Genomic DNA, 11,414 nt, shown 5'->3' with positions numbered 1-11,414 from the left:
AGCCGGGTCCAGTGGATAACGGAGGAGCCGGGTCCAGTGGATTAGCGGAGGAGCCGGGTCCAGTGGATTATCGGAGGAGCAGGGTCCAGTGGATTATCGGAGGAGCCGGGTCCAGTGGATTATCGGAGGAGCCGGGTCCAGTGGATTAGCGGAGGAGCCGGGTCCAGTGGATTAGCGGAGGAGCAGGGTCCAGTGGATTATCGGAGGAGCCGGGTCCAGTGGATTATCGGAGGAGCCGGGTCCAGTGGATTATCGGAGGAGCCGGGTCCAGTGGATTATCGGAGGAGCCGAGTCCAGTGGATTAGCGCAGGAGCCGAGTCCAGTGGATTAGCGGAGGAACCGAGTCCAGTGGATTAGCGGAGGAGCCGAGTCCAGTGGATTAGCGGAGGAGCCGAGTCCAGTGGATTAGCGGAGGAGCAGAGTCCAGTGGATTAGCGGAGGAGCAGAGTCCAGTGGATTAGCGGAGGAGCCGAGTCCAGTGGATTAGCGGAGGAGCCGAGTCCAGTTGATGGAGGATCTACAGAAGGTAACTAAGGAGAGAGGTGGATTAAACTAGATGAACTGGGCCACTGGATTGTCCATAAATGATTTGCTATTGAACTGATTGTATTATTTTTTCTTCCCAGGGTTTGGAGGTGGAGGAAGAGGAGGCAGAGGTGGCAGAGGTGGCTTCCGTCAAGGTATACTTTTATTAAAAATCCAACTTAAGTTCTCTGGTAATGTTAGTAAATATTGGTATAAAGTTTGTTAAAGTCAGCTCTATCTGGAAAATTCCACAACAAGCTTGTAGAATCAAAATTGACTGTGGAAAAAAGTGTCTGCATTGCACCACCGACTCGAGACAGACTGACAAATGCTTCTGATGTCCCACCTGCGCCACTTCAATTCACAATTGCAACATAAATAAGTCCTGTATTGAAATTAGTTGAAGCCTATAGCTTGCTTCTTAGCAGAAATGGAAATTCAAAAATATATGTCAAAAGATATTTAAAAACATTTTCGTGACCTGAAATTACGAACGGATGAGCGCTTCCTGTGCAGGAGTTTATGGAGGCGGATGGTTGTGGAATGGTTGACTATCAACTAGCAAACAAGCAGCTGCAATGTTTGCTCACTGCCATCAATCTTCTCTATTTTGTCTAAAATCAATATTCCTTGTTCTTTTCACTTTGGGAAAAAAATTATGCATTTGAAAATAGTGTGCAGTTTCATTTTTTAGCTTTGTGCTTTAACTGTGCTCTACTTGCCTGAAAAGGGAAGAAATAATAAAAATGTATTCGTGAAGTAATTCTATGTTAGTGTAACTGCAAAAATTTGAACAGAAGGTGAAAGAGAAGGTTCTGGAGTTTATCATGATACATCATTGTAAAGTGAATTAATGAGTCATGTTCATGAGTGAATGTCAACTGATCCTTCTTGTGTAATGCTGCAGGATATCGTGGCAAAGATGAAGAAGTCTTTTCTAAAGGTAATTTGTGTGGATAAGGTTCCATGTTTGAGTTGGTTAGCTTCAGCTTGCATTGGGGACACATGCTAAAAATATATATTCTTTTATCTGTAACAGGTTCAACAGAAAACACTGAAGATGGAGGTGAAGAGAGTAAGTAATTCAAATAAATGCATCCATTGTAATACATTTCTTGTATACTTGTCCAAAAGTCATTCTAACTAAACCTTATCCCTTTCCCTAGGACCAAAGGTGACCTATATTCCTGAAGGATGAAGAATCCATTCTTTCCCACTACGAATCTGGCATTAACTTTGACAAGTATGATCAGATCATGGTGGATGTTAGTGGCAGCAACCCACCAAAGGCCATCATGGTAATGATCTGTTACCAGTGTTATCATCAGTTCAGTAGTCGTGAGTAGTTTTCTTGGACAGCAATGAAACCCTGTTTGTCTCCATTTTCAGACTTTCGAGGAGGCACAATTCTGTGAGTCCCTGAAAAGGAACGTGAGCAAATCCGGCTATGTGAAGCCAACTCCAGTGCAGAAGCATGGCATCCCTATCATCGCTGCGGGCAGAGACCTCATGGCCTGTGCCCAGACTGGATCAGGCAAAACGGTGAGATTCAGCTGATGCTTTCATCTAGAATGACTTATGGTTCAGGACAGGACACATTGTTCAGATTAAAAATACATCCAGTGGTGTAATGAACCACTACATACGAAGTGGATGTGAGCTTGGTTCTCTGTTTTCCTCCCTAAAGGCTGCCTTCCTGCTGCCAATGCTCCAGAAGCTGATGGCAGACGGAGTGGCAGCTAGTCAGTTCAGTGAGCTGCAGGAACCTGAGGTCGTGGTCGTTGCCCCAACCAGAGAACTGATCAATCAGATCTACATGGAGGCCAGGAAGTTTGCCCATGGGTGTGTATCGTCAAAATAGTTTGAAGTTCTGCAGTAGCACATGGTAAAAAATAATTATCTGCAAGCTCAGATGAACTTTCAGGAGATCAGCAGCAGTCTAATATGAAAAACTTACATGTAAGCTGTCCTCTGCATTTTGAACTACTATCAATCAGTGGCATTTTGAACTATATCTATTAGCAGAAGTGACATCAGTTTAGATCATACAGCTTTGTCAATAGTGTAGTAGCAACACGGAACATAATAATTTGAGTGTAAAAGTACACACTGGCCAGAGGCCAATAAAACACACCAATGATGCCATAGTAGTATATTAATGAACACATTTTTCTCATCTGACCTGTGTAGGACATGTGTGCGTCCTGTTGTGGTGTATGGTGGAATCGCAACTGGACACCAAATCAGAGACATCTGCAGGGGATGCAACGTGTTGTGTGGGACTCCAGGAAGGCTGTTGGATATGATTCAAAGAGGAAAGGTAAAGGAAGCCTTCAATTCAGTAATGGTGGTTGCAACTATCAATTATTTTCTTAGCGATTACTATATCGATTGTTAAAAAAAAATAATTAGAAGCATTTTGTATATATTATATATATACTTTATTAAATGTATGAATCCATTACCGGTAACCCCATAAGTGTTATTTTACATTTATATTAACAAATTGGTTTTTAAAGTTTTTTGTCTATAATTACATAACCAAAATAGGGACTAATTGATTATTTTATAAATTATAGATAATCATTCATAATCAATTAAATCGATTCGTTGGATTAACCCATTCTGGGTGGGAACCCCTTTTGGTGTTTAAAGCATTATGTTATACTTTTAGCTATTGACAAATAGCAGATCTACAAGCTCATAGCGCGGTGCCGCGCTACGAGCTTGTAGGTCTGCTATTTTTGAAAAATCGTGAAAATGTGGCACAATTTTGGAATATATATATCATTTTTGGGGTCCTTGACATGAAATAGTTTAAAGAAAAAATATAGAAAAAAAGTTGTCATATGTACAAAAACACTGTTTCAGTGAAAAAGATGTCATAGCTGCAGTGTGCTGTCCCCCCTAATAAGGGTCCATTTGGTTAAACGCCATAGCTGCATGGGGACCACCTGGAAGTAACCACCCTCAAGGACCACTGCATGGTGGACTGGCTTAGCTAATTAGTTACTTAGGCCTACCATTAAAGGAGTTGATAGAATTGCGTGTAATTTCACTTTGATGTAGCCACAAATAGTTCATTAGATCAGTGGTTCCCAAACTTTTTCATACCAAGGACCCCCAAATTGACACTAATTAGTAGTGATCGACCGATAATCGGCCGTTATTCATGTTTTTTATTAATATCGGTATCGGTGGTAAAAGTTAATAATCGAACCGATTATTATATTTTGTCATAAATGCGCAAAAAAGTACAACAACCACTCCACTCTCATTGAAAATCCGGTAGAGTACGGTTGTATGGAGATGTATATAGCTTAGCTGCGTGTCTGTAACACAGAGGAGGAGTAGACAGAGCACAGCGCTCTCTCTGCCTGCTCCTCCCTCCCTCCCAGTTCCACACACACGGAGTAAAAAGAGAGAGGACCAGGGCTAGAAGGAGTAATACTAACCTTGTAACCATAAGCATTGCTGTTTTCATCTTGCATTAACAAAAATAAAATCCACACTGAGAGGGACAGAAGGTGTAACAGTGGTAGACCTACATTAGCCAACGCTAGCTCCTATGCTAACGCTGCAAACTTACAGCAGATGTAAACGGTTCTTTGATTGTGTGTGTGTGTGTGTGTGTGTGTGTGTGTGTGTGTGTGTGTGTGTGTGTGTGTGTGTGTGTGTGTGTGTGTGTGTGTGTGTGCGCGCGCGTGTGGGTGCGTGCACGCATGCCGTGTGCGTGCGTGTGTGTGTGTGTGTGTGCGTGCATGCATGCGAGCCAACTGAATGTTTTCTAAAAGGACAACTTTTTCCCCCCATCCTGACCAGCCTATTATTATTATTGCATTTTGGCTATGTGCAATAACTAACTGCAAGCCAATGAAGAATTAACCAATCAGTAGCATTGTCAATATTTGTCTTAATTTCTAATTCATATTTATTTAGTTGACAATAATTTAACGGTAGGCCAGTGTTTTGAGACATACAAGGCTATTGTCTTGTATTGCTATAAAATTATGATCTTGAAAGTGGCAAATTTCAGTGGTGGAGTAAAAACAACAAGGTCACATGGCTTTGGGGAGTTTGGGCAGCAGATCTACAAGCTCTCAACATGTCATGCTGCAATGTGCTGTGGGCTTGTAGATCACAAATTTGGATAAATAAACTGATTATTTTTCCCAGATTTTTTTTTAAATAAATGTTTTAAGCCTGTGCCTGCACTTCATACGGGTGCGTTCCATATTCTGCTACAGTACATGTTTGCACTTAAATTAAATTAAAGCTACATTTGATGGGGGGGGGGGGGGGGGGTGTTGTTACTGAAAACGATGTTGGTGATTCTTGCACTAACTTTTTATAAGCAATAAATGTTCTCCAATGCATTTAAAGGAATTATTGTGTAAAAAAATATTTTTTACTTAAATTAATATCGGTCATAATATCGGCTATCGGGCTTTTTGATTCTCCACTAATCGGTAATCGGAAATATCGGCCAAAAACCATATCGGTCGATCACTACTAATTAGCCAGCGGACCCCCAATTGAAAAGATATGCCAGGGACCCCCATATGAATATTTTGACGGCTCTCTATAGTGATTCTCAACCCGTTTAATTTCAAGGACCCCCCAGTTTGACATGCATTAGTCTACGGTTACTTTAGTGTGCGTGTGTGGCGCTGTGTGTGTGGGGCTGTGTGTGTTTGGTTGTGTGTGTGTGTTTGTGGCTGTTTGGCTATGTTGTGAGCTTGTAGATCTGCTATTTGTATACATTTCGTACAAATCGCCCCCCCTGGGTCCACAGTTGTTATAGCTTAATGTGCAACATTTGGATTGGAGACGCACGCACTCGCCCACACACGCACGAACACCCCCCGCAATTTGCACCGCAATTTTAAATAATGGGATGAATCTGCACATAATACAGGAGGCAGCAGCACGACTAGCCCTGGTCCAGGGCTTACAGCGAGTCTCTCTCTGACGCCCTGTGGAAGTCTCTCCCGCAGCCCTCTGGTGATATTCTCACTCCCGTGCGCAGGTTTTCAAATCCCAGCAAATAAACAAAACAACGTAACTACTCACCAAAACAAAGCCTGCTAGACCTTGGTAAAAGTCTATTCTCGTAGCTGGGAAGCGTCTCAGGTCCCCAGTTTCTCTCTAAAATGCACTTTGTGCCATTTTAATAACGCAATGTACCCTGTAATTTCTTCTACTATGGCATTTCCGTGTCTTGCCTGCGCCCGATCTGGTTGGATTCATTTTATTTAATGATTAAAATAGTGCATTTCACATGATTTTAGAGAGAAACTGGGGACCTGAGACTTACAGAGCCTATAGTTTGAAGCTATATATTAAGTGACAGATCACATACTACTTTAACAGAAGATGATGCTACAGATCTTGACTCCTAACCACTATTGCTAATGAAGAACCGTACAGTCATGCTACTTGGACTGCTCATAAAAGAAGATTGATATACGAGGAAAATATATCCGGCGTCCCTTCAGACTTAGCCAGTGAGCTTGGCCAGGACGGAATCCACAGTAAGAGAGGGCAAAAGTGCTGGGCTGGATGGCATTCCCCGGTGGTCTTGAAGAACGAATCTAGACATAACATCATCCCAGTGCCTAAAGCTGGAGACCTCTCAAAAGCAGACAACTACCGAGGTTTCAGACTGACACGTACCACCACAAAGGTCCGTCCAGCCATCTTCAACAGCTTCTCCGTAGTCGGGTCGTGGGGGAAACTGCTCCACCACCTCCCTCTCCAAAGCAATCATTTTAATAATATCATTATTAAAGCTCACAGCACATCTCATTCAAGACACTGAACTTGCAGATCTGCCATTTTTGCCATCCAAATGCATTATATGGTTAAATGGGCCCTAAGCATAAATTAACTAGAAAAACTGCCCTTCTGGGCACAGGTCTCCACCAGGAGGATAGGAGAATGTGTGATGTTTGGCAAAATGTTTAGGAGTAATTTAAACGTGTGTGTGTGTGTGTGTGTGTGTGTGTGTGTGTGTGTGTGTGTGTGTGTGTGTGTGTGTGTGTGTGTGTGTGTGTGTGTGTGTGTGTGTGTGTGTGTGTGTGTGTGTGTGACGCAACTTGGCCTGTTGTAGCGCCATCATGAGGCTGATTTGAAAACTGGCAGTTCTTTCTCAGCCTATAGTGGGAATAGGCACCGTGGATATGCACGGCTTGGGGTAGCCTATCTGTGGATATGCACGGCTTGGGATATCCGTGGATATGCAAGATCCGAGAGAGCGGTCATAAAAATAGACACACGAGGACGCTAAATTGGACCCGTGGTGGACCTGCTAATCTGAACAAAACAAAAACATTTTGATAGCCTAATTCTGTCATAGCATCTGTCAAGGCAGGCAGGCAGGCAGGCAGGCAGGCAGGCAGGCAGGCAGGCAGGCAGGCAGACAGACAGACAGACAGACAGACAGACAGACAGACAGACAGACAAGAGGGCGGGAGGGGGGCTGCATCTCTGCAGTAAGCACCTCTCCTGGGAGAGCAGCAAGTGCCAATCTCTGTTCTTTCGTTCACAGAGGGAGAGAGGAGTCTTGTTTTGTTTGTTAAAAGGCTAAAATGACAGAGCAAGCATCTAAAAAACAAGGACTTAAAAAGTGTCGGAGTGCCACTTTCTGCATCGATGGATTCAGCTTCACCATTGGTAAGAGGAGTGTGTGTGTGTGTGTGTGTGTGTGTGTGTGTGTGTGTGTGTGTGTGTGTGTGTGTGTGTGTGTGTGTGTGTGTGTGTGTGTGTGTGTGTGTGTGTGTGTGTGTGTGTGTGTGTGTGTGTGTGTGTGTGTGTGCGCGTGCGCGTGCGCGTGCACCATGTGCATGTGTGCATGCGACATGCGTGCATAGTAGAATTATAGTATAGTAGTAGTATTTGAGAAACATTTGCAATTACAAAAAAGATTCAGGTCGCAGTTTGTTTTAGGATTAGACATCATACACACACAAATACACTCACGTAGATCAACTATTTTCCGGCTTTTGGCTTACAGTTAGAAATGGCAAAAGTTTGTTAAAAAGGCATTCATAAAATTGCCTAAAATGTCCTCACAATTAAGTATAGTAGTGACGTGTGCGTTATAGTGAACGTGTGTCCGCGACAAAACAGACATAAATCCCTGAGAACCAAGTAGACTACTTCAACAATTGCGGCCTCGCCCTAAAGGGCGTGCACGCATCCGCCTTGTTGACGGCAGACTGGTGCTTTGGCACGGGGGTCAGATCAACATGGAATGAATTCTGTACTGGCCATATAAGGAGCATGTCCTGAGTGTACAGGGTTTGATGAGGTCAGATCAACATGAAATGTCAGAACAGGTCAACTCCATATATGGAGATCGAAGGGTGGTAGCGGGGACATTCCCTTGAGTGTACAGGGTTTGATGAGGGCCGGGCCTTAATTGTCTGTTGAGAACTTTTTTTCTATTGCTGCCGGGCGCGGCTGCACTAATAACTTTGGAGCAGGCCTGTCAGTTTGAATGGACAGGTATCAGTCAAAAGGGAAACATCGAAGAGGAAGGATAGATGGGGAAGGATCAACATATGGAATGTCAGAACAGGTTCTGACATATATCCAATCCATATATGGAGATCTAAGGGTTTGAGGTTTGAGGTCAGATGTTGAGTTGCTGGCCTTTACGCATCCATGATGATGTCACGAGAACTGGGCAGTGGGCACCATATGGGGGCTTTCCCATGTATGGGGATTGAGTCATACACTGACTGACTGCCCGTTTTCATAGTAAATGCAACCTGCGTCGCAATTAACGTTATTATATCATGGTGGAATTAAATCATGCAAAGTTCATGGGAAAACCAAAGACCTATGACATGCTCTATAATGTGTACCGTTGGAACAATAGGCCATTGAACTGATGGCATGGCATGGCCATTGAACTGATGGCATGGCACCTGGCAGTGGCCATTGAACGCACGCACGCACACACACATGCACGCAAGAAGGAAAGAAAGAGTATTTTATTGAAGAGAAACACGCATTAGAAGAACAATGTCAGTCAAGGGATGTGTGTTTTCAGTGACTCTAACATGGTTAAATATATATAGGAAGGGTTTGATAATATCAAATCTCTAAATACGGCATCAAGACTTCATTTAAAAACTGTCTGGGGTGCACACAACAGCCTGAGTAGACAAACGATCCATTCAATACAGGCGTATACTCTCAATGCAAATGAAAAACATTAAATAATAATAATAATATAAAAAATAAACAATAACATTTATTAATAAATTGCTTTCTCGCTCTCCAAACACACACACTCCACGCTGACCTTGTCAAAACGGAGGGACGAAATGATTGGGCAGAGTGCCAAGTTCTGCAATGAGTGGCACTTGAGAGAGCTTGCTCTCTCTCTGTGTGTGTGTGTGTGTGTGTGTGTGTGTGTGTGTGTGTGTGTGTGTGTGTGTGTGTGTGTGTGTGTGTCACTGTGGGTTTCCTTCTGGCATAATCAGTATCGTTCTGATTGGAGGAGCGGGGTGCAGGGGGACTAATCAAAGTTGTTTTGTGAGGTGAGGATGTGTGCAGTCTAATGCCCTTTTCCTTTGTGAATGAATGACCTACTTCATGCAAGGACGGGACTACTTTTGTGTGACAAAATATATAACACAAAATGATGTGAGGATATTTTAAGTTTTCTATTTATTTATTTTTCTTTGCTTTTTTATGTGAAAAGTGGTTAAGAGTGTGTGTGTGTGTGTGTGTGTGTGTGTGTGTGTGTGTGTGTGTGTGTGTGTGTGTGTGTGTGTGTTAGAGAGTGTGTGCATGTGTGTGCGGGGGGGGGGGATGCTTGATCATAGTCACCATGGGGACCGTTAGGGACATATGTGACATCATTCTCTGTGTGTGTGTGTGTGTGTGTGTGTGTGTGTGTGTGTTTTCCAGCCTGTTGCTATTGGTACCCGAGCAGTCTGTGGAGACCTCATTACACACACTAGGGGGCAGGGATTTTCCTGGCATTGAGAGTGTATAGGCTACCGAGGGTTAATCAGCACTGTTGTGTTTTGGTGTTGGGGTGCTTGTGGGCAAACATGCAGGTGTGTGTGTGCATGCGTGCGTGCGTGTGTGCGACAGACAGACAGACTTTCCTGTTCTTCTGACATTGATCCGACCTAATCAAACCCTGTACACTCCATATATGTCCAGTACAGAACAGTCCAGTTTCATTTGTTGATCTGACCAAGTGCCAGTGCTCGTGTGCGTGCAGCCGTGCAAGTGCGAGGTCGCTTCTCACCCTCAGGACGTCCTACTGGTATTTCCTGTATTTTATTTAGTTCATTATGTTAAAATTCAGTGTTGACGTGGGTGTGACGATGTGCAGGGTCCATTTAGCAAAATGAACACAACGTGTCACATATTGATTCAATACGTAGTCTCGCGTAGCCAGACAACTATTCCACAATCTCCGAATGCTATATAGAGTCTGGAACTATACCTCCCGAAATCTGAGTAAGGAAGCTGCTAGTTCAGTTCACGAAAATGTATTTTTAATTTTTTTTACATTTTATTATTTTATTTCCTTTTCTGCTAAGCAATAAGGTTGTGTTTTCTATTTATATTAGGATAAATTTGCGTGACTGTAAAGACGAAACGGAGGGGGGGAGAAGGCTCCATTTCCGCTTTATATTTGACTCATGATAGCTTTTCCATTGCTCCAGACTGTATGACTGTCACAGTGCAAAGACAGGAGCTTTAGGACCCAATAGCAGACGGATAGGCGCAGGCAGATGAGCTTCAATGCAAGGTTTTTATTCTAAAAAAATCACACCTGTGTGAACCAAGTGGTGCAATTCCCCCCCCCCCCCCCCCCCCCCCCCCCTCTCTCTCTCTCTCTCTCTCTCTCTCTCATTACAGACACAGCACTACCCCTCTCTCTGTTTCTGGCTCCCCCTACTGGTATAAATACGTAACATACTCGTGCTCAAAGACACACACACACAGGTACACAGGTACACAGGTACACGGACAAAGCTGGATGTAGAAGTGGTTGCACCACTTAAAAAACCTTGCCACAAGGAAAAAATATCATGGATACACGAGGAGAACACTACTGACATAAAGTGACGAACTAGCAAGGGAACTGAACAAACAGGGGAGTATAAATATACACAGATTAACTAGGCACAGGTGAAACAAAACTCAAAATCAAGACAGGGATTGGCTGGGGCACTAAGAGGACACAGGTGGAAAACAAAGACTAATCACAATACAGTTTAGACAAGGCAGGTACAGAACTACAGGGGCAGACAGGAAGGCACAAAACAATACTACAAAATAAAAGGTACACAAGTTAAAGGTGAAACTCAAACTGGAACTAAGAAACAGGGAAAAACACAACACTTCAAAATCACAGGAAAACACCAACTCAAAACAAAGGAACACAGGAAAAATAAAACAGGGATACAGAACACGGACACAGAAGTCACGGACCGTGACAATGATGGAAGCATTTGGAAATTGCGAGAGGCAACAGTCTGGCAACGCGAGACTATTCAATATGGGAAGCATCATTTTCAAATAAAGGGCGTTTCCGTATGTCATGGGACGGGTGATAACCCTAGCAATAGGTGCAACAACTTGTAGATCTGTAAATGTTTTAACCTTTTCAGGCATTAACCTCTACTCGCTGGTTGTTTAAATCGTTCTCTGTCTGCAGTTGCCAATGAGGCTGGTGAGAGGAATCGACGGACACGGTCTCGGTTCACACGTAAGTTTGAACACCATAACCTCGGATTACTCATCATTTCTGTCAGGCAGAAACCTCCCGTCTCCATATTTAAACCTTTTGTCTTTTTTCCATAAATTAACGCCCTACTTGATCATAGGCTATCGCTACAGCATACATGGAT

At 43.4% G+C, this 11,414-nt stretch overlaps 2 protein-coding genes across 2 annotated transcripts in view; both read left to right on the top strand.

The window, feature by feature from the left end:
* Positions 1 to 508: 508 nt before the first annotated feature.
* LOC308322253 (putative ATP-dependent RNA helicase DDX4) lies at positions 509 to 3,455 on the top strand (the record flags this gene model as incomplete). Its single annotated transcript, XM_080773449.1, has 9 exons — positions 509 to 526; positions 627 to 680; positions 1,433 to 1,468; positions 1,565 to 1,600; positions 1,719 to 1,823; positions 1,915 to 2,067; positions 2,213 to 2,367; positions 2,716 to 2,845; positions 3,441 to 3,455. The coding sequence occupies 9 exons, from the start codon at positions 509 to 511 to the stop codon at positions 3,453 to 3,455; spliced, it is 702 nt and encodes a 233-aa protein (XP_080629575.1).
* Positions 3,456 to 7,115: 3,660 nt separating this feature from the next.
* The window catches only part of LOC308322252 (dual specificity calcium/calmodulin-dependent 3',5'-cyclic nucleotide phosphodiesterase 1A-like), a gene marked incomplete at both ends in the record, with an annotated part of 36,816 nt that continues 32,517 nt past the window's right edge, over positions 7,116 to 11,414 (top strand). Inside the window, 2 exons of the mRNA XM_080773448.1 lie at positions 7,116 to 7,200; positions 11,222 to 11,272. Of these exons, the coding sequence (XP_080629574.1) occupies positions 7,116 to 7,200; positions 11,222 to 11,272 (136 nt within the window). The remainder of the gene's footprint in view (positions 7,201 to 11,221; positions 11,273 to 11,414) is intronic.

Source organism: Protomyctophum bolini (genome assembly GCF_963924005.1).
Source record: "Protomyctophum bolini genome assembly, chromosome: 10".
NCBI lineage: Eukaryota > Metazoa > Chordata > Actinopteri > Myctophiformes > Myctophidae > Protomyctophum > Protomyctophum bolini.
The sequence above is the reverse complement of the archived record's forward strand: the minus strand, read 5'-3'. Positions and strand labels throughout refer to the sequence as shown.